General features: G+C 40.5%; 1 protein-coding gene across 5 annotated transcripts in view; it reads left to right on the top strand.

The window, feature by feature from the left end:
• Nucleotides 1-7,610, top strand: part of pomt1 (protein-O-mannosyltransferase 1) — a 34,229-nt gene extending 26,619 nt beyond the window's left edge. For all 5 annotated transcript variants that reach the window (XM_052036907.1, XM_052036908.1, XM_052036906.1 and 2 more), the window contains 8 exons: nucleotides 197-293; nucleotides 629-721; nucleotides 1,945-2,065; nucleotides 2,951-3,048; nucleotides 3,837-3,950; nucleotides 4,635-4,761; nucleotides 6,194-6,371; nucleotides 6,536-7,610. In XM_052036907.1, the coding sequence (XP_051892867.1) occupies nucleotides 197-293; nucleotides 629-721; nucleotides 1,945-2,065; nucleotides 2,951-3,048; nucleotides 3,837-3,950; nucleotides 4,635-4,761; nucleotides 6,194-6,371; nucleotides 6,536-6,710 (1,003 nt within the window). In that variant the 3' untranslated portion in view covers nucleotides 6,711-7,610. The remainder of the gene's footprint in view (nucleotides 1-196; nucleotides 294-628; nucleotides 722-1,944; nucleotides 2,066-2,950; nucleotides 3,049-3,836; nucleotides 3,951-4,634; nucleotides 4,762-6,193; nucleotides 6,372-6,535) is intronic.
• The last annotated feature ends 15,974 nt before the right edge of the window (nucleotides 7,611-23,584 follow it).

Here is a 23,584-nt window from a genome sequence, read left to right as displayed (position 1 = left end):
TTTCAAGATTGTTATTTATATTAAGTTCCTTGGTGTGCCTGAACAAGGTGAAAAAGTGCCAGGTGCATCTGCCACAAGTGTCATCTACGTTATGTGAGCAACAGTTGAATTCTGATGCACTGAATATTTTTTTAAATACTGAACAATAACAAATGAATTTATTATTGACTTTTGAAGTCTGTTACTTTGTTTTCAGGCATGATGTTGCAGCTCCTATGAGTCCTCATTGGCAGGAGATTTCTTGTTATGTTGATTACAACATCTCAATGCCAGCACAGAACCTATGGAAAGTGGTAAGTGCGAACTGATACTTCTAGAATCTCTCCTTGGCCTGATTGGGTTCTAGGAAGGCTGGTTTGAAAGCATACTGTTCACATACTGTTGCACAGGCTCCCCTCTGAATTGGCATATAGTGCTGTGTTTAAGACTGGTTTTTATGATACTGTGTCAATGATTTAATTAGCATTATTTAAGCTAACTAAGATTCTGCTTTTCTAATGGGAGTTGTTGTGGACAGAGAAACAAAGCTAAAGGTCTCATGGGCTCTGAAATAATCCCAGCCCAAAGACTCAAGTTTAGAACCCATATTTCCCATTAAATATTTAGTTCCATGTTTTCTTTGTTCCAGGAAATTGTCAATCGTGAAACTGAGAATGAAGTATGGAAAACTATATTATCAGAAGTAAAGCTTTTGCATGTGAACACTTCTGCAGTATTAAAGGCAAGTTAGTACAGTAAACACAAGCTGTAAAAATTCCATGGCTTTAATAGTTTTGGAAGTGCCCATACACAAATCATACCAATGGTATGGACCAAATTCGCAGGGTTAACGGAAGTGCTAATGGAATGTTATTGTTTATTGCTTGAGGCAATTAAATACAAGAATAGAGAGACTGAAACATGAGATTATGAGAGTGGACAGAAGATTTCTTCATGTGGGAGAATCTGGAACTATTGGTATCTGTTTTTTAAAAAAGGGATCACCTTTTTAAGACAGATCTGAGGCAAAATTTCTTTGAGGATCATGAGTCTTTGCTGCTGTCTTCCTTAAAAATATTGAAAGACTATGCCTCCAATGCTCTTTAAGGGAGAGCTTAATAGATTGTTGATTAGCAGGGGGTGAGAAGTTGCTGCAGATGGGAATGCAGAATTGAAGATACTAATAAGTCAGCCATGATTTTGTTAAGCAGTGGGGCAGTTTTGAGAGGCTGACTGGCTTTCTTCTACTCACAACTCATTTGTATTTAAGATCAGAGCACCTCTAATTCTGATCTCACTCATCCCTGAAGTTAACTAGTCCACCACTGATGGCTGTGCCTTCAGTTGTCAGGACCCAAGGATTTTGCATTTCTCAGTTCATACAGTCATCAAAAGCTACCTCTTTGATCCTCATCCCTGGTATGTCTTCCTTCCTTCCTCCCCTCTCACCCTCCCCCTTCTTCCCCGAACCCATTTCCTCCTCCCCCCGTCCCTGCCCCACTCCTCTCCCCCGCCACCCCCCCTTCCCCTCCCCCCCCTCCTCCCCCCCCTCCTCCCCCCCCTCCTCCCCCCCTCCTCCCCTCCCCCCCCCCCCCTCCTCCCCCCCCACCTCCCCCTCCTCCCCCCTCCCCCCTCCTCCCCCTCCCCCCCCTCCCCCCCCCCTCCTCCCCCTCCTCCCCCTCCCCCCTCCTCCCCCTCCCCCTTCCCCCCCTCCTCCTCCTCCCCCCCTCCCTCCCCCCTCCTCCTTCTTCCCCCCCCCCATTATAAATCAAGATAATTATACCTTAAATGTTCATCTCCATTTAGCTCTTGGGAGAACTTTTCATTTGCCAAGCTTCTGCTTTAATTTCTTGCTTTCCACTTCTGTAAAAGTCAGAATCATTTGCCTGATCACTGCCTTTCCTAACTGTTCTCTACTTTGTGAGCATCAAGTCCTGTGATATTTAATTCTGCTTTTCCATTCAGCTAAGTGGTACTGCTTTGCCTGATTGGGGTTACCGCCAGTTGGAGATTGTTGGAGATAAAACTTCCAAGATTTCGCACCAGAATATGGCTTGGAATGTTGAAGAACACCGATATGGGAAAAGTAAGGCTCGTAGTTGGCTGCTCAGTAACAGTTGAAGGCATTAAAAGCAGTCCACATGTGCTCAACCTCCCAGAAATCGATAATGTTCACCCTCATGTTCAAATCCTCCTTGTTTCTTCCTTTCCCCTACCACACTGCAACAGTCTGAAATTTTGCATTCTACTCGTTCTGGCCTCCTGTTCTTCACAGATTTCATTTTGTTGTCACTTTTGGCTGCCTTGATTTCAGTTGCTTGGCTCTCAGATCTCAAGTTCCTTCCCTTCCGCTGTCCACCTTTTCGCTCCTTCAAAACAATCCCTACAACCTACCTCTTTATCAAAAATTTGTTTCCCAGTTCCCAGACCATTTCCCAGAAAGTTTAGGCAAACTATTTTTACAGATGCAAATTGCCCTAATTAAAGCCAAGTAGATGGCAAAACCATAAAATGTAAAAGTGCCCACTTGTTCCTGCTTCTTCCTTTCTCCATTACTGGTCTTCCAAACAAATCACTATCCTTAATCATCAACAGACATGTTTCCATGTCTTTGCACTGGCACACCAATACCCAAAAAATGTTCAACAGAGGACATTCTAGTGAAGTTAACAGTTGCTCTGCAGAAAAGAGCTGTCCAACTTACAAACTGAATTAAAAGCCAGGAAGTATTTCTCGGTATGCTGTTTTAGATTATGACATTTGTACTGCCTTGCAACTAGTTACCAGCAATTATTTTCTAAAAATATTGGTCAATCAAAATGGAATTGGCCCGTGTTAATGATGAATTTGAACTTAGAAATACAAGGAATGAATTCCTTTCAAACTTAAGGCCATTTCTTGGTGTAATTTTTGATTTCTAAAGGCCATCTTGTTTTATTCAACTAGTGTTTTTTTCCCCCCATTTTCACAGGTGAGGAGCAGAAGGAGAGAGAGTTAGAGCTTCAAACTCCAGCACAGATGGATGTCAGCAAGAACATGAGCTTCATGGCCAAATTCCTAGAATTACAAGTAATGAAAACATTAATTTTCTGGTCCTAATTATATTCTTGCCTTTTGTGCATCCCCCATCCCCTCTTTTGGCAGCTTTGGTTTTCGCACTGACATTCTCTTCCAAAATCCCTGTGTCTTTTTTGAAAAAAACACAATCCTTCAAATTAAATCTCCACCTCGAATGCAATCCTGAGTTAACCAGACTTTTTGCTTTGAGTGGTTTGAGATCCAAACTGCTGATTGAATGTGGGAAACAATGGGAGACTTTAAACCTAAAGCTTTCCATTACTGGGGTTAATTGCTGTTATAGATTAACTCCCTAAGCATATTTGCCCTTCTGTCTTTTAAAGTTACACATGCATTTTTTAATTTAGTGCTTGTAAGCACTTTAGGAAAGTTTTCTACATTCTCTATTGCTATACAAACGCAAGGAGTAGTAGGATAGTATTGCTTTTAAACAGTCAGTTCTTTAATTAATTACTTCAGGCAGCACATGAGCCTTGCCAAAGCTCTGGGCTTTCAAATCTGGCCAGTGCCAGCTAATGAGATGTGCGATAGATCTTGCTGATATTTTCCCACATCTGATTCTTTAAAATCCCAAACTTAAATGGTGCAACATTATGATAACAGAAGAGCATTGTTTGACTACCTTTATCAATCTCCTTTAATTGAATATAACCACATTTTTAAACACCAATCGAGATAGACTTCAACCCAAGTTAAACGAGACTACCAGTCCATACTAACTCATCTATATCTGTGCAGTAACTTCTATCTAATGCAACCTTTGTTTTTATTTTCTTCAGTTGAAGATGTTGATGTTGAAGAATGAAGAGACTGAACACAAGTACAGCTCTTCCCCTCTAGAGTGGATAAACATGGACACCAATATTGCTTATTGGCTCCACCCCAGCACCAATGTACTGACTTACCTGAATAATTTTTATAAAACTTGCATGTGATATTGGCAGTTTGTATCTGTACTTTTTGTTCACAGCTGCATAAATATTAATATATTCTAGAGTAGAATGCCAGTGCAGTCTATTGAAGATAATGTCTTAAACTGAAAACAGGCATTAATGAGAAAGGAACAAAAACACACATTTGCTTCAAAAATGGATACACATTGATGTCCTTGCTCACACCACAAACTATGCAGATGAAATGATTGTTAACCACCCTGCAATCATTGCCACCCTGTAACTAGCTTATAAAGAAAGATGAACTTTAGTAGCTTAGAACTGTTGTTCCTTTTGATTACACAACACTGATCCAAAATTTCCAGTGGGAATGATCCTTTATGGGTACTTCTCCCTCTTACAGTGAGTCCTACCTCAGCCTGCTGAGGGCAAAGTAATGTAGCCCTACTAATGTACTAGGAGCTGTGCTTCCAAACCATTTGTTAAATTTGCATTCCTTTGCATTCATAAAAGAAATACCGATTTTAAATTAATGAAGCAATTTAAGACACTTTTCAATTTGAATGAATAGATGATTCAAGTCCAATAAGCTCTTTAAATTAAGTATAGTTCCAGGGATATGAAAATCTTAATTTATTAGCCTGGGTAGGTCCATCATCATAAATGTCAAAAATTATTTCACAGGCACAGATCCAGTTGATTGGAAATATTGCAACATGGTCAACAGCGACTGTTGGAATTCTTGTTTATGCAGCACTTTTCCTCTGGCATCTACTGAGGCAGCGCAGGAGGATCTACACAATTCCACCAGGTAAATATAAGTTTTCCCCCCCAATGGTACACGTAAAGGTAAAATGGAAGTGCTTTTCAGTAATTCCCTTTGCAGACAACAATTGACACACACATCAAGCCTTTTAAGAAAGAATGCTGTATTTTAAAGCAACCTCTGTGACCTGAGGTCCCAAAACTCTTTGCATCTAATAAAGCATCTGCCGGTTTTACACACACTAATGTCCCTAGAACAGCAAAGTGGTGGATACCAGCTAATTATTTTTAGTGAGGTTGATGGAGGGGCGTATGGGTGCATTGGGCAAAAACTCTCTTGCTCCTTCAAAACAGTGACTACGGAGTACATTATTTCATTCCGAGGGAATAGACATAGCCTCAATTTAACTTTTCATCTGAAATACTGCATCTGCCATAGTGCAGCACTCCCAGTGTGAAGGTAACAAAGTTGCTTGTTTACTCCAAATTGTAGTTGTCATTTTCACTTGTATTATAGAACAAGAAACAAGTTATACGACATTGCTCTACATTAAAAGTGATAACATATCTACCTGCCTTAATCCACATTCACCTGAGAAACATGACATGTGGTAGTGGTTATGGTACTGCACTAAAAAAAAATCTGTATCTATGGAGTTCCAGTCCTATTGTGGCAAGTTGTAAAAATTGAGTTTAATGATTTTGGGGAAAAAAAAATTGTTCTAACAGAACTCATCCATGAATGAGTTTCAGAGAAGGCAGTTGACATTCCTGAGTGGTCTGCAAATTCAGTTGACTCTTAAATTTCCTTTTTCAAAAAAGAAAGCAAAAACAGTGTTACTAAGGATCTGCTTCAAAGGCAACTTTGACAGTACTGTCTAATCTTGAGAGCAAACCTTAAGATAAAATTAAAACTAGTGATGTTATGTGCAAGATAAATTTCAACCCTTTAAACACCCTGTAACTATCAGGATGTGACCATGGCACTGTGCTTTATAGTTTAACTAGGTTAGTCTGATATCTAAAAAGTTGGAGGTATTTGTTGACAATATACTGTGCAAGTTGAACAGTAGTAAGCCATGTAATTATTTACCAATACGGTAGACAATTTTCAATTAACTCAGCATGGAATTGCCAGCACGTTAAAAACATTATGCACATGTTCTTCCAGGCAAAATTTGCTTCATGGAGTTTGATAACAGTGAAAGGGTATTTACTGATGTAGTTTGTAAATAAGCAACCTCCCAATATGCACGTATTTTCACTTTATGTATTTTGGTATACAAATACTGTAAACACATTTGGCTTTCAGTATTAGCAGAGGAAAGTCTTGAATCAAACACCCAAAAAATCACAACTTTTTTTGACTAAGTTCAAATTGATTAAGTAATTCACATTTTGTATTGTCCATAATATTTATATATTTGCTGTCTCTTTGTTGTTCAACGTTTTCATTATTTATATTCTTAATCTGTTAGATTCCTGGGAGCACTTAGTGCTGGCTGGAGCGGTCTGCATTGGAGGATGGGCTGTTAATTATCTGCCTTTCTTCTTGATGGAGAAAACTCTTTTTTTGTATCACTACCTGCCAGCTCTCACCTTCAAAATACTCCTCCTGCCTATCGTTGTCGAGCACATTCACAATCACATGCTCAGGTGTGTACTTTACATTACTAATCTACTCATCTTTTGAGTGGACTTTTCAGAGTTCTTTTTATACTTGCAATAACTTACTTGACAGCAGAACCCATGATTTTATATCAGAGCTTTAATTTACCAATAGTTGTTGAGACTCTGAACTGCCGCTGTTCTTATTTCAGGTCTTCTGTCTCCAGAAACACATTCAGTGCAGTGGTCTTAGCTTGGATCTCCTCTGTCTACTTTGTGTATCAGACATTTAGTCCTTTCACCTACGGGTACCCAGCTCTTTCAACATCAGAGTTAACGGCATTGCGTTGGAGAGACAGCTGGGACATTCTTATACGTAAGCGATAGCAAACAATGGATGATTACTGAGACAGACAGAACGCAGCCTGCACAAGCACTTTGAAGTAATAACAGCCTACGTTGATCTACATTAATTTTGCAATTAAGCAACGAGGTAAAGAGCAAGGTTATTGACTATCAATAGTTACTTATGATGGGCTTGCAATGAAATGGACTTCTGACAGCATCATCTCAGAATCATTTGATGTATTGAGAGCTGTACAGTGCATAAGATGTGGGACCATCTATGTCTTTGATGCTAGGCATAAAGAAAAAACATGGTATTTGAAGTTTAAGTAAAGCTATTAGCATGACCCAGCGGTTATAACACTATAGTTTGAGTCAGATGATCATGACAGTGAAAGTATTATGATTATGTACACCTTAACAATTATGATCAATTTTGAAATTCTACATTGTTGTGCCACGTTTAGTGCCTTATGACAACAGAGCTTTCTGTTCAGGTGAAAGGAAAAAGCTACTACTGCCAACTTTGCCCACATATAAAGTAGCAACTAATTGCTTGATTGTGAAATGGCAGAAAGAGCTTAGATATCGATGGTATAGCCAATTCATTAAAGGATCTAAAAATGTGTAGAAGGACAGGATTACTGTGTGCTATTTTAATTTTGTCTAGAGGAAAATTTATCCTACTTTTCTGTAATTAATTGATATGGAATTTTGTATTTTTTTGGACTAATGAACTAATGTACCAATGAAACTAATTCCAGAACTTCAAACCATCCTCAACTTTGCCCTAAATGGAGGTTTACATGGATGGCTTTAAAATCAGAACTACAAACTGCATACATGAAATATCATGATTGTTACTAATGCTTGTATGCATGTAGATTGTATTTGTTTCATAATCATTATGACACCTATTAAAGTCCTGTTCTTTGAGGTAAATTCTGAGTTGATAAAACATAAAACTGAATAAAGCTGAATAAGCTAAACCTCAACAATAAATTGAACTCACATCAATATATTGAGAGAGGAATAAAGCAACAGTATTATGGATTTACTTGGAGCATCTATTAGAAATAAGACATTGAGGTAAGATTGTCTGTAGTAAAATCTGCAGGATATTCCAGTGTGGGCAAAAAGTATTGCCTCTGATACCCAGTAATCACTTGACTACGTTGAGACAAAATATTATATTGTGAGGAATTTGACTCAAGTTCCTGGATAAAAATAGGACCTGGGTATCTTTGAATGAAGGATTTGTGATAAGAGTCCAGTGATGAAGAAAACAAACACATCTTCCTTCCAAACAATTTAGCTTATGATGCTGTTATTTATGGTTTCCACTCCTCTGAAATGTTTCTATTTTGTGGATGTAGATAGATTCTTATAGTCTTAAACAATTCTTAAAGTCTTACTTTATCAGAATGGCATCAAAACTTTAAAATATGCTACATATTGGAAAAGATGTCAATGTAGAAAAAAAAAGTGGTGACATACTGAACACAAAAGCATGGGTTCCATATGGAAGGAAAGGTTTTGGAAAGGGTGACAAAAAAAACCTTGGTTAAAGAAATGAAGTAAAGTTAGAGATTCTGGGAACAAATTTGAGTGTGGGACCTATGTGGTTGAAGGTGCTGTTAACAATGCCAGATCTGAACTAACTTGTACCATTTCTATTTGGTACAACTTTTATTTGGTTCAAATAAAAGTTCCCCACCCCCAACCATGAAATCATATAATAATCTGCAAGTACCCTCTGTACTTCACTGTGTCTTCTGCTCCAGACCATACCATACAAGTGGATTGTACGCCCTGGGACAGGTACTGATAACATTTGGAGCAGGACACCAGCAGCTTTCAGCAACAAGGGATTTCAAATAAGTTCACCTGCTGGGAAGCTGTACATCATTTAAGAAGAAACCAGTCTAATTCTCTCAAACAGGATTATAACCTGTCATTCCTTGATAACTAGAGTTTCAAGTAACTCAATCACAAATGGTCAATACACCAGATCAAACAACCAAAGCCAAAGATATTTTCCCTAAGTAAGTGTTATTTCATTACATTAAGCAATTAAAATGTTTAAATGATCATTCAAACATAATTTAGACAGTAATTGGGTATCTTGAAGCTTGAGAGTTGGAGCAATGTGATTCAGTAGCAGGACCCTCTTGCATGTTTGTAACAACTCTAATCATATGCGGCAAGACACACAGTCAGCTGTTATTTTACAATGGTCAGTCACCAGTTTGACCTGGATTGAACCCAGGTTCTCAGCAAGGTCACCCAATCTGTGTTTGGAGAGCATTTAGAATGTACTACATTAGATTGGAAGTTAAAAATGAATTGCTGCTTCACCTGGAAGGACTATTTAGGTCCCTGGATGGTGATAAAGAAAGAGGTAGAGTAGGTGTTCCATCTTTTACAGTTGGATGGGAAAGTGCCACGAGAGGGGAGGTCAGGAAGTCAAGGGAATGGTCCGCTTGGAACGCTGAAAGAGGGGAAGGTGTGCCTGGTGGGATCTTTGAGTAGTCCATTATCAGGATAGTAATAGAGAGGCCTGCACTAAAATTCCAGAGATTGACTTCATATCCTACAATGAGAGCTATGGAATTTAAATTCAGTGACTAATCTGTAATTTAAAAGAAAAATTAGCCATTAGTACTGATGACAACAAACTACTGGATTGCTGCAATAATAAAAAAACCTGCTTCACTAAATGTCTCTAGAACTTTTATTATGAGGAGATTATGCTTCCATTATTTAGGAGATTAGTGAGATCACATTTGGAGAACGACATATAGCATTGGTCTCCTTAAGAAAGGATGAAGATGTATTGGGAGGAGTTCAGAGAGGTTTACTAGACTAATATCAGGAATAGGCAGGTTGTCCAGTGAGGAGAGATTGGATAAGGTAGGCACACGTGCTGGAGGTTAAAGAGCAAGTGGCTTGATGGAGACATTCTAAATCCTGGGGGGGGCTGACCAGATGGATGTGGAGAGGATGTTTCCTCTTGTGGAAGAATCTAGACTGGGGTTGCCCATTTAAGGCTGATGAAGTCACTTTTTTTTAAAATCCAATGTATAATCTTTTGCTTCATTATCGCAGTGTCACTAACATTTGATACAACATTAATCTGTTCATGGAAATTAAATGCATCAGCTCAGATTGTAAACATTTCTTTCACATATTCCATAAGATACTACAATTTCAGTTGGAATACCATTTGAAAGCTTTTACTATCTGCTCAGCACTGATACCTGCTTTAGGAACATACTTTCCAGTTTAGTTTTGGCACTTAACATTACAACCATAAAAATGGTCTAGACCGTTTACACAACCTAAATAAATATAAATGCATGTACTTTCTACAAAGAAACACTTGCCCAGTGCATTCACTACAGACAAACAGTTCAGAAAAGCTTAACATGTATACAGTGTTCAGGTGAAACAAGTGAAGCCTCTTCAGATAGTGTGGGACACCCACTGTTGCTAACTATTTTGATAGAAAATTTGCATTGTTACGGACTCGGTGAATGTCCCTTTAAGATAGAGTTGTGTGTGTGTGTGTGGTGTGCTTACATCAATAGAAGATAAAGGACATAATGATGTTGTTGAAGAAGTCAGTCGAAGTTGAAGGGGGGGAGAGAGAGAAAAGGGAGAGAGACACCAGCCTGCTAGTTTCTCTGTCAATGGATGAGAAACAATGACTGTGTCTGTTACTGCAATCCACGAATGGAAATTGGAAGTAATCCGGTGGAGTTCACTTTGACCTGTAGAAGGAAACAGGTATTTGTGTGGATGGCCACGATTCAGATGCTTTTCGGGGTGAGGAAGTCACTACCGAGTAAACCCTGAAGTGTCGTTTGGGTTCTATCGTGGAACATTTGGACTTTGTAATTACTCTATGTTCTCTACATCTACGTTTTATCTTCAGACAACGGTGGTTGTTGAAGAAGCCTTTCACCTCATGGCTTGCTGAACTGAATTTTAAGAACCATTCCTGGACTTGGAGTTTGGAACTTTGCCACACACACACACACACACGAAGAGTTTAGTTTTTGGGATTAATGTTCAAGGTTTAACATTTTTACTTCTAACATTTTTTTACTTTTATTTTTCGTATTATCATAAGTAGTGATTAATAAAATAGTTCTTAACACTGAATCATGACTCTGTGTTTCTTTTGTTGCTGGTTCGTAACAGTGTCATCAAATGTTGTAACATGTCTGGTGCATTTTCATTTGAATAAACAAATCAAATTTTCTACATACTTTCAATCAACATTCATACTTAATTCTACATAACAAGTTCTTATATTCTTCCACACAAAAGGCAGAGTTATGAATAAATTCATTTATAATTCTGCATCATTTCTGGTAGATGTGCCATATGACCAATCATAGTGTAGAATCCTGGATTTTTTAAAAATATCTATGCAATTGTTTATTACTATACTTCCTAAGGTGTTTCTAAGAACAGTTAAAATATTCTATAGTAGAGTACAGGATTTACAGAAACAGGCCATTTAGCCCAACAAACCTGTGTGTGCAGATGTTTATACTCCACAATTGACTTCGTCATCCAACCATTCTCTGGATAAAGTGGTTTCTCCTCAACTCCTTGCAGCATTAATCATTTAGCCTGATCTTACCTGCAGGTGGAAGCTATCTATGTCTACTCTCTCAAAGCATTTTGTTAATCTAAAGATCTCTATTACACCACTTGTCAGTCTTCCTGATAATGAGGGAAAAATATTCTGGCCTTCTCAATCTTTTCTGATCATTATAATCATCAGTTCTGGAATGTTTGATTCAGACTAGGCTTTATCTATACCAGTCTAACGACCATGTGAGAAGCACATTCTACACCAGAAGAATGCCTCATGCAGAATATTGGAAGCAGACAATAAAAAGTTGTAATGAAGAGACAAAATAGTAGTTTTTATGTCATTTTAATAAACCATTTTTGCACCTTCAAGTTGTGGACTTAATGAAATATGGAGACCAGACTGTTCACAATATTCCGTGCATGGTCTCACCGCAGTTATAAAAAAAGTTTAACAGAACTTCCCTGTTTAACAATTCTGCCCTCTTTGAAAAAAATGAACCCCATTTTGTTAAATAAATAAATCAACCTGCTCCCAGATCCCCCCCTTTCTCTTTCCAATTTAGACGATCTTCCAAGCAGCTTCTGTCCTCCTGCTAAAGTACATTTAGTTTGGTTCATTTTCCAATGCTTGCCCATTCTGGAACCTTGTTCATATTTTGTTACATTTACTGTAATCTCCCTGTATTAACCACACCCCTAACCCCTCCACCAACTGAGTGTTATTGGCAAATGTTAAACTTATTTGGTCAAGTATCCTTGTCATCTCCTCAGTGCTTATTCCTGAAGTGAGTGCACAAAAGAAAGAAATAATACAGAAGAATACAAAAAACGATCAAGGGCAAAGAACGATTAGAATTCCCAGATCTATCACACCCGACAGGTGTGTCGGTACCACTGGTAATAGGCAACAGCTCAACTTGCGTCTTACTTTAGCCTACCATGAAGGACCACGTTAAATGCTTTAGTGAGCTCCATGTAGATAACATCCACATCAATCATCTTCAGCACTTCCACAAAAAAATCTCAATCACATTTCACACAAAGCCATGCTGCCTTTCCCTAATGTCCAATTTTTCCCCAAATGCAAGTAAATCCTGTCCCTAAGAAACTTCTCCAATAATTTCCCTGCCACTGATAAAGCATTTCTTTGGGGATTTAAAGATGCAAGCTCACTTGAATCATAGTCCTAACATTTCTTCCCTTTGCAACATTGTAGTAATGTAAAAATCTAATTCTATTTTGTCTAAAACTTTCACTTGGGGTGGATATGTCAGATTATTTTCTGGCAAACTGGACCAGAGGTTTAAATACTGTGACTACAAGAGTGGATCATTGGCTATGTATTTCGCAGCAAGCAATTCAACTGAATTCCCAAAGCAAGTTAGGAAAATACTGGAATTCTCCACTTGCCTGGGTTAATGTAGATCCAGCACTCAAGGTTAGCATCAATCAGCCCACTCAATTGACAACCACTCCCCCTGTGTACACACACACACACACACACACACACACACACACCATGGTCTCGACCTGAAACGTCGACTGCCCATCTCCCTCCACAGATGCTGCCTGACCGGCTGAGTTCCTCCAGCATCTTGTTTGTTGCTCCAGATTCCAGCATCTGCAGTCTCTTGTGTCTCCACTTTTCTTTATCTTAATCATTCATTCCTTCCCCACCGCACCCTAAACTAGCAATCTCTACAGTCTAGGGCTTATTGGAAAACTACCAGCTGAAAGTTAACCTCCAAGAACTATTCCCATTTCTGAATTGGAAATACATGGCTGTACCTTGGGCCAAGGCCTTACAATTCCCCACCTAAAAACACTGTCAGAGCCCTTTTAACCGCCGGTTCTACAGCGATTCAAGGCCGCGGGTCCCTGGCAGCTTCACACTTTGCCAGTGACGTGCACATTGTTTAAAAATATTGTTTTATTTTCTCAGGCAATCTCCAGACTGCTTTGGGATTACTTCACAGGGTTCCAAACCGCGCAAGGAGTATAACCAGCGCAAAGCAATGGTAAACTGTTATTTTTATTCTCCACTGCATGAAGTCAAGTCTGCGTGAAGTCAGGGGTACATAAAGCCAGCCTGCAGTTCCCGTCTCTGAAGCCTGGCCAGCGGGTCAATCACGAACCACAAGGTACAGGCTGCTCGCTGAAGTCTGAAAGCAACCAGCCTTGGTACGAGATAAAGAACAGAAGCGCAGGCCATACTTAACCCAAACTCCCTGATGCCAGTGGAGAACATCCACAGCATCCCAGCTACCGGCTCCCCGGTGCAGACAGCGAGCCAATCACAGGTCGTCTATGCTTCCGGCTACGGCGAATGAACCAATCACTGGCGAGTAGGAGCCCGGTCCGCGCACTGCCTTTTGGGAGTTGTAGTTTCACGTTCCCTTCCCTGCAGTTTCGGGGGCAGGGAAACGTGCGGTTCCCGACAGTGAAGTCCGGCTCCGAACAGAGCGGGTCTGGAGCCCACGGATTGCTTTAATGACCCCACACGCCGAGTACTCTGCAAATCCGGCACAATTTTAGTTTACAGCTTCTTACAAATGTTATTCGATCCATCGTTCCCGTGCTGGCCCATCAGTCCGACTCCTGTGATAGGCAGTTGGCAGCCACACCCTGGCATCGCCGGAGGTCGGAATGTCGTTGCAGTTTGTGGGAGCTTGCTATGCTTCAACATTTTCTACTGATGTGAAGTCCTGGAGATATGTTACGTGTCAGATCAACACAGCGCCCCAAGGGCTTGAGGTGGCGCTAAAAAGTAATCTGTTGTTTTCACAGACGCTCGCCCCCACCCCCAAACTAGGTATTTACCACGGCTGCACTGTGCAATCCCACATTGTGACGGTCTCATGCCACCTGGACTCAAATCACCCCAGGATGCCAATAACAGAACACAAGAAATCGAAGCAGGGGGTGAAGGTCATTCAACAAGCTCATGACAGATCTTCTACCTCAATTGCTATTTACTACCCTGTCTCCATATTCCTTGATCCCTCTAATACAAGGGAATCTATTGTTCTTGGTTATGAACGTTATGTTTGTTCTTCATCAAGAGACAAACTTCACGTGGGTTTAACATCTAACCAGTTTTATTAACCAACACCAGACTGGCTTGCTTTCCCTCTCTTTTTACAGCCACTTCCTGTTCCCCCATTTGACCCCTTGCAATGCCTACTGGGAACTGTAGTTCTTTATTATAACTACATAATAAGGCAATCAACACAATCAATGTCAGAGCCTCCACAACTCCCCAGGGTACAAAATTTTGAAGAGTTACCAGCCCCTGAATGAAGAAATTTCACATCATTTCAGTCCTAAGTGGTCTGCCCTACACAATGGAGACAATGAAGGAATGAAGGGCAGATTGGTTGAGGTAGATTAAGAAGCTCCATTAAAAGGCATGACAGTGGAAGGTAACAGCCAGCATTTACAAAAATAATATCTGACTTACAACAAACGCAATTCCTTTAAAGCACAAAGAGTCAACAGGAAAAGTGGTCCATCCATGGATGTCAAGAGAAATTAAATATACCCACCTTGGACACACTCCTCCTCCCTCCCCCCCACCCCCATCAGGCAGAAGATACAAAAGCCTGAAAGCATGTACAATCAGGCTCAAGCACAGCTTCTATCCCAATGTTATAAGACTTATCAGTCCCTTAGTACGATAAAATGGACTTTTAACCTCAGTCTACCCCATCGCGGCCTTGCACCTTATTGCCTACCTGCACTGCACTTTCTCTGTAAGTGACACTTTATTCTGCATTCCGTTATTGTTTTCCCCTGTACTACCTCAATGCACTGTTATAATGAAGTTATCTGTAGGGATGGCATGCAGGAAAAGGTTTTTCACTGTACCTTAAAACCAATTTAGTATTAAAAATAAGGGAAAGGCTTATAAACTTGCCAGATGAATCAGGAAGCCCGAGAATTGGGAATGTTTTAGAATTCACCAAAGGACATTTGTATCGAGCCCAGTCTGATTCACATGGATGAATGGACAGATCTTGTCGACACAGAAGCAAAACCTTCATTCCTGTTGCAGTGATACAGTGAAAGTTGTAATGGTGATGCACCACCCCACGTTAATTTAGATTGTTTTTGACATCTGACATATACTACCAATTGTTGTGCTGCGGGAAAATAATTGTTTTTTGTTAAACAAAGCATTTTTTCCTCTCTGATCAAAACATGGATCCATCCATTTCTAAATGTACCTGGACTTTAAATAATTTAATTTGAATTTTTTTCAGTTACCTTATTTTACAAGAAAGGTCAAGAGGGAGCAAAGCATCATTAATAATACCAGAAAGGAGAGCTGTTAATTAGGATGACTGAGAAAACACAGCTCCAGTAACCCAGGTTCAATCCCAATCTCCAGTACTTTCTGCATGGAGTTTGTACATTCTACCCGTGTGCAAGTTTCCTCCAGGTGCTCCAGATTCCTCCCACATCACAAAAATGTCCAGGTTGGCAGGTTAATTTGATGCTGTAAATTGCACCTAGTATGTAGATGAGTGGTAGAATCTGGAGGGATCTGATGGCAAGGTGGGGAGAATAAAATGGCTTAGGGCAAGATTTTAAAAAAATGGGTATTTGATGGTCAGCATAGACTGAGGGCTGAAGGGCCTGTTTCCATACTGCATCTCTCTCTGACTCTAAAACTTTAATAATAAGAAAGGCAAAAATCCAAGGAATCACGGTGCTCAAAAATTTTTAAAACTTGGAATAAATTTTGATTTAATACCGACAAACATTATTCCTCACCCTCTCCCCCAAGTCCCAAACTGTGTTCGATATTGGTAGCTTGTTCCTTACCAAAGCCTCTCATCATTCAACAGTCCACTTGCACGAAAGAAAAATCCCTTCACAGCCTAAATCAGTGGATGAGGTTCACCAGAGATTCTAGTCCTCTGTGGCACACTGAGGAAACCACTTCACCAGCAAGTTGGTGGTTCCAAGGCCACCATTTTGATAATTGGTGAGGGCCACCTCCTCTCCTGGAACAAGGATCAGAGCCCATAGGTTGGAGATCTGGCTCTACACAACTTTCAGGAGCCAAACCAATCAGATGTCCATATTGACAGAATCATAATAATAAAAAAAACTATTCATTTACTTTTCAAAATCTATTCCACAGTTGGTATTGGTTTATTATTGTCACTTGTACCGAGGTACAGTGAAAAACTTGTCTTGCATACCAATCGTACAGGTCAATTTATTACACAGTGCAGTTACATTGAGTCAGTACAAAGTGCATAGAAGTAGTACAGGTAAAAACAATAGCAGTACAGAGTAAAGTGTTGCAGCTACAGAGAAAGTGCAGTGCCATAAGATGCAAAGTCATGTACTGAACTTGCAACATCACATGGAAGATAAAGTGGCCAAGAAATGAAAGCTGACATTCAGAGGAGAATTTTTCTTTGAAGTAAAGAATTTTTCACAGCAACACAAATGGGAATTTTCTGTGAGAATGAGCACATTGCCCTGAACTTTGCTTGCAGAATCCAGAAAATCAACAGTTAATTCCAGGAAGTGTTTAAAGAGGAAATGTAAATAGCATTGATGCAGTGCAATAGGATGTATTGATATGACGGAGCAATCAATGCAGGGAAGGACATAAAAATATATGGCAAACACAATCATATTATGAATAAAAGTATATTTTTAAAATAAAAAAGCAATTCTACAGAAAAACATCTTTAACCACTAGTGCGTCATGCAGTGTTCAACACAGTACATCCCACAGGATCCACTGTATAAAAAACATACAGTGGCTCCTGTAGGATGATTTCCCAAGCTGAATGGCAGAATTCACAAACGAGCACCAAGACCTCACTTGACTGGAAGTGAGAAGGACTGTCCCTGTCAGAACCTTCCTGCACGACCGGAGACTCATTCCTTCCCTCAAGATGGCTGCAATGAGGATGACTTCCACCTCTTTACGGACTGGAGAGAGGTGCATTGGTCCTATTAAGATTTGCCCCAGGCGGCTGTGTAATATAGGACCCTGTGATATACGGGCTGTTTTCAGGGATGCATGCTCAGACATCAACTGCTGCTGGAAGATCGTCAACCTACTGAACGATTGCCTGAAACTCATTGGTCTTCCAGTGTAAGATGTCCATAATGGAATGCTGCTGACTGGTATTTTCCAGGGTGCAGGAGTACATGCAGAGGGATGCACTGAAGCTCAGTGCAGCCACTGCAAAGGCTGTATGATGGGGAAGAACCGCAGTCTAGTGTCCTGCTGCCACTTGGCCAAGTCCTGTGTGACAGCCTTTCAAACACTTCATGGGTTTATTCATTAAAGAGCAAACACAAGTGGCACAGATGCATTGTAAGAGAACATATTAATTTGATGGTTCTATAAATGTAGAGAAAGAGGTGTCATTGTATTTTCTGTATATATTTAAAATAAGACAGACAATCTTGGAGTGTTGACAACAGTAATCTCTAATGGAGAGAGAACATATAGTTTGCACTGTCTCCCTTTCCCTCCCACTCCCCCTCCGCAGTCCCCATTACTGGTTCCTTTTCAATGACTTTCACACGTGTACCTTCTGAAGATGTCATAAGTCTGCGGTTATAAATTAACCCCTGTCATGAATAATTACTGGTTGCAAGGCAATGTTTATTTAATTGGAGGTATTAAAAACTTGTTACCTACTACGAAAGAAATATGTTGACTTGGAACTGTGCTCGTTTCACTCCCACCTCCTCTCACACACTAGATAAAGGTGTGAGCATGGCAGAAAATGCATTTCACACCAACACACGGGCAGTATCTTTAGAAAATCTTGCAGGAGATTTGCTGAAGCAAGAATCTTTAAAAGTGCTGTTGGTGGTATTGGTTTTTCATGTCACAGGAGAGATCTGCTTTCCTTCAAAACAATGTTGAGGGATCTATCGGGGGTGAGGGGTGGGGACAGACGGGACCTCAATGTCTCACCCACAAGATGCTCATATGGGAACACCACCACCATGTGGACTGCAGTGATTCATTTTACCAATACCTTGCTTCAGTTTCACCAGGGTTGGGCTAAGTAGCAAATAACATTTGCACCACAAGAATGCCAGACAAAGACCATCTCCAACAAGAGGTCATTTAACCACCTACACTTGCCATCACTAAGTCCCCTACCAGCATCTTTGAGTTTCTAGTCAACATTGACCATCCTTGGGTCACCGTTGACTAGAAACTCCAGAGCAAGTCAGAGTTGTGTATCCTGTGGTGAGTGACCCACTTCCTGACACCCCAAAGCCTTTCCATTGTCTACAAGGCACAAGTCAGGAGTGCAATGGAATACTTCTATTTGTCCAGATGTGCACAGCGTGAAGAACTCAAAAGAAACTTTACACCAGGACAAAGTAACCCTACTGATTGGCACCCCATCAACTACCCTAAACGTTCACTCCCTCCAACACCAGTGGACAGTACCTGCAATGTGCACTGTCTGCACAATGTGCTGCAGTTACTCACCTAGACTACTCCGACAGCACCTATCAAACCCACGACCACTGGTAATCAAGGAGGTCAAGAGCAATAGGCAAATGAGAACACCACCCCTCCACGTGGAACACCATTGCATCGTGGAAATATATCATCATCACTGGGTGCAAATCCTGGAACTCCCTCCCCAAAACCACAGTGGTAATACCGTCACCAAGTCTGCAGCATCTTATGGAGATGGTTCCGCACCACTTTTCAAGGGCAAAAATGCAAGAAAAAGAAATGTCCTCTAGTCAATGTACATAACATCTGAACTCACTCCACCTCACTTCCTTATTCAACAGCCAGCCTGCTCAGCAAAGAACAAGCCAAGTCCCATTAGTATTAAATGTTAAAATCAGTCTTTCTAGTCCCAATAGAGAAAGCTGCTTTATCATAGCACCACAGATCAATCTGCAGATTGTGCAGAGAAAAGCTGATTATATTATGAAAATAATTAATCAAAGTGTAATAAAGTTTTTCCATAACTGGGTAGTTTATTTTAGTGATAACATTTTGCATTAATCACAGGAGTGATGCTGGTTTGTGCTATTGTGTCCTATCCATTGACCATGACCCTGCAGCAATTAACTGGTGCTGTGTGGTCCCAGGTGGGGATAATCTGCAATGTTCCCATGTTAAGTGCCTCATACTCCGACGTTACTAAGGAACGGCTGACCCAGGAGTTAATTATTGTTGCTGAGGCAGTATTCAGCTCAGGGAAACGATGTTTGATAAGAACAAAACATTCACACTCAAGAAGAAATATTGTTCCTTGATCGGAGAGCAGAAGGGAAGTGCAAAATACACAGGTGCTGTGCAAATGGAGGTTCACAAGGATTTCTAATGCAGCAAAGTTTAAAATCTTTTTTAAATATTGTGTTTCTGAACGTGGTGACAGCTAACTTAGGATCATACGATAAGCTCCCAGTCATATTCCCCGGAGTAATATTCATTCCTACTCAGTCACACTGCAGTAATAAGATGACACATTGCATTTCCTCAGACGCTGAATCATGTGAAACTGATGAACCAAGAACTACAGCATCTTGTATTTATATAATGCCATTGAAGCAGCAAAATGTACCAAAGTTCCTGAGAATGCCAAGACACCAAGTGTGTACCAAATGGACACCAACAATTAATAGTTAACATCAAAGACAACTGATATTATACTGTAGATGTTTTCCTGAGTAAACAGGACCATGTATGGGTGGTAAAGGAAATCTCTTGACTTCCAGGTTGCAATCACATTAATATCATTAACTTATTTTAATAATGTCATTAATTAAATTCATTGAAGTACAAGCAAGAAGTGCCTTCGTTAAAATGAGAGGTGCCCCCGCAAAGGTAAAGTGAGGAAAGTTGCAGAGAGAAGTGTTCATCCCATTTTGCTAGGCTCACATCAGCATTACCCATCAATTTTTAATTTGTCTCCATGAATATACTTCCTCTTATTCATTCCTGGAATGTGGACATTGCTGGCAAGGTGGACCTTTAGTACTTATTCCACTCACAGTTGATCAGACATTATGCTGACAGGCATTCTTCAACTGCATGTATTTTTAGGCCACCTAAGGAGACAGTTAAATGGCAAGGACCCACAGTGTGATCAGATTGGATAACAGTAGCATGGTTCCCTCCACTATGGGACATCAGTGAACCAGTTTGGATTTTCAACAGTGCCAGGGTTTCAAGGTCATATTTACTGATACCAGCCTTTTACACATCCAGAATTTTTAAAATAACTTCAAATTATCAAATTGTATGATGGGATTCAAACTTGAAGACTCTGGTCTATTCATCCAGTAATGTCCCTGACAAGCATTTAACTATATCTGTTTTTAAACTTTAGCCATGCTGGATTTTCACCTCATGCTCAGTGTGACCCCAGTGGAATTTGAGGTTGGGATTGTGAACCATGATGGGGGATTCACTGCAGGTGTTTTCTGAGTACTGCTTTTTCAGGACTGCTACTGAAAGGGAGAGTCTGCAACATTCCTTCACTAAAACTATTTCACGTCAAGCAGCCTCAGGCTGTGTTGACTTGCAGCCATTAGATGTGGCTGTGTTTTATGATCTGCTTGGTCTCAACAATACCTACACACCCTTATAAAGCACAGAATTAACATCACTCACTGAGACAATATTTTGGAAAATCAATTAATAAATACAAGTCTTACAGTTAATACACCCTTCACATTAAACTTTGTTTAAAAAATAGACTTACCAACCAACATAACTGAACAATCAAAATCAAGTACCCCAAGTAAAACTGAAGTGCATTCCTTTCCTTCTGGGTTTTCCGACCTTCAGATGACCACCTTAACAAGAAGAGGCAAAAGCACCTGATCCACATGGGTATCAGTTGGAGGAACAATTAATTGATCACATGATGTACCCTATCCTCCTCACTCCCAAACCTACCCTACACCTCCACCTCCATCTTACAAGGGAATGTTAACTGATGCCTTAAAGGGACAGACCGTGTTAGCAGTAAAACATGTTCCAGAATCTTGAATTGTTATGAGTAACCTAGGAAGTGAAAGCTGTTTACTCCCAGGTGGGGATAATCTGCAATGTCCCAATGTTAGGTGCCTCGTACCCTGATGTTATTAAGGAACAGCCGACCCAGGAGGTAATTATTGTTGCTGTGGCAGTCCTCAGCTCAGGCAAAAGATATTTGATAGTGAAAAAGCAGTTACACTCAAGGAGGAATATTGTTCCTTGGTAGGGAGCAGAGAGGTGGGAGGTAGTTTCTATATCCTTTCCCATTGGCCAAGTAACGTAAACTTCTCTGGCACACCAATCACTGAAGGCATGCAGGCGTTCCCATCCAGGAGGTGTCCTGAATCATTGCAGCTGTGGGTGGAAGGTGATTGAAGTCTCTTTGCAATGCATCATTTACACTGTCACGTTTCATTTACTTTAAAGGTTCACTTTTAAATGCAACTTGGAACACATTGCTGAATTGATTATTAACTCCAAAGAGTTTGATTTACTTTCACTGCAGCTATTTAACACATCTGAGCTGTGAAATGATCTTCAGTCAACCATTTGCATCACTCCGCATGGACACACGTCACTGAAGACACTGAAAACCACAGGGTGGTTTGGTTAATGAAAACAGAGGCCCTAAGCAGAACTGACCAACGCCGATCAGGAAGGTTGCAAACTTGATCTGTGGATCACGACACCAGCTACAGTTGAATAGGTCACACTCTTAGCCTCTGACGTAGAAGGTTGTGAGTCCAAGCCTGACTCCAGAGGCTTAAATAGAAAATCAGTGCTGACCTGATTTCAAAGGAGAGCAGAGGAGGTGCTCACCTTGACTCCACCTCATAGAGTCATACAGTACTGAAACAGGCCCTTCAGCCCACCATGTCCATCCTGACCCTCAAATACCCATCTCTCCTTTTAAACCCTTCCCTGACAACATCTTCCAATATCTTGGTTAAACCCCAACCTTAAAAGTTCCCTGTGGGAGAAGGTCCAAGATGTCCACTCTCCTGTGTGTGGAGAAGTGTTTACTGACGTCAGTCCTGGTTTCAATATCACACCCTGTCGTTGTGGAAATGGTTTCCCTTTACTTCCCCTCTCAAATTCTTTAAACATTTTAAACACCTCACTTAGTTCATGTTTGGGTCTTCTACAAACAGGCTGCATTTCCAAACTGTGGAAAGTCCCTTTGTTTCTGTCAGAAAGCTAGTTCTTTTCTTAGTTAATACCAGCAAGGTGAAATAATGGGGATTAGCCTCCTCTTTTTACCGATCATTTCAATGCTGGGCTCTGTGTTATTGTGTAAACTAGAGGGTGTCAAATAACACTGTAATAGGAGACAAGGCCGGATTCAATTCAGCTCATCTCAGAGCAGTGCCCGGGCTGTTTCTTTGCATCACGTCCCCTCTGATAATTCTAAGAGGAATGGTACTAATTCGAGGCTTGGAAAGAAGGTGAAAATCAAAAACCTGCAGATGCAGGATATCTGAAATAAAAACAGGAAGTGCTGCAAACACTTAGCAGATCAGTCAGCATCTGTGGAGAGAGAAAAAGAGCTGCATTTCAAGGTGAAGACCCTAAGTCAGATTCAAGTTGCCGAGAAGGTGGGAGAGGGCAAAGGGAATAGATATGATAGGGTCAGGCCAGGGCTGCTGTGGCGATAAGTTGTTAATGGGGGCAGTCAGAGGCTGACATGTTGCAAGTAGCAGGTCAGGGTGTACTAATGGAAATGGTAAAAAAAAGCAAGCCACAAGTTTTGGGTTGACACTTCCAGAGGAAGTGTGCAGTTGAAAGGTACACTAGGAAAACCCCACTGTTCTTCTCTGAGAGGCAAGCTCTGAATCTTTAATGTTCACCAGAAAGAGCAGTCAGAGTCCCAGTTGAAAGCCTACATGAAAGATGGTTCCTCTGAAAATGGAGCACTTCCTCAGTACTGCCACTGGGAGTGTCAGCCCGACTGAATGGTTAAAATTCAGGGAACAGGGTTTATTTTCACAGGGCTCTGGTAGAATATCCTTTCCCTCATTATGCCTTCAACAGAGAGAGGTGGCATTAGTGTATCCTGATATGCCAGCTGTAACAGACTTGTACATTAAGGATGTGGAGATGGGAGTCCTTCAAGGAAGCACCTCATCTCCACTCCCTGATCCAATGACTTGAGTACTGACATTGGACGGAAAAAGTCGAGAATGTTCTCCTCCCATGTCCTTCATTCAATAAAGCAAAAAGAACTTTAAAAAGAAATATTGGTCTGAAGGATATTGGGAACACAGAGAAAAAGAACATAGGTAGGTCACCTATCACT

The sequence above is a fragment of the Pristis pectinata genome, chromosome 23 (assembly GCF_009764475.1).
Source record: "Pristis pectinata isolate sPriPec2 chromosome 23, sPriPec2.1.pri, whole genome shotgun sequence".
Taxonomy (NCBI): Eukaryota; Metazoa; Chordata; class Chondrichthyes; order Rhinopristiformes; family Pristidae; genus Pristis; species Pristis pectinata.
The sequence above is the reverse complement of the archived record's forward strand: the minus strand, read 5'-3'. Positions and strand labels throughout refer to the sequence as shown.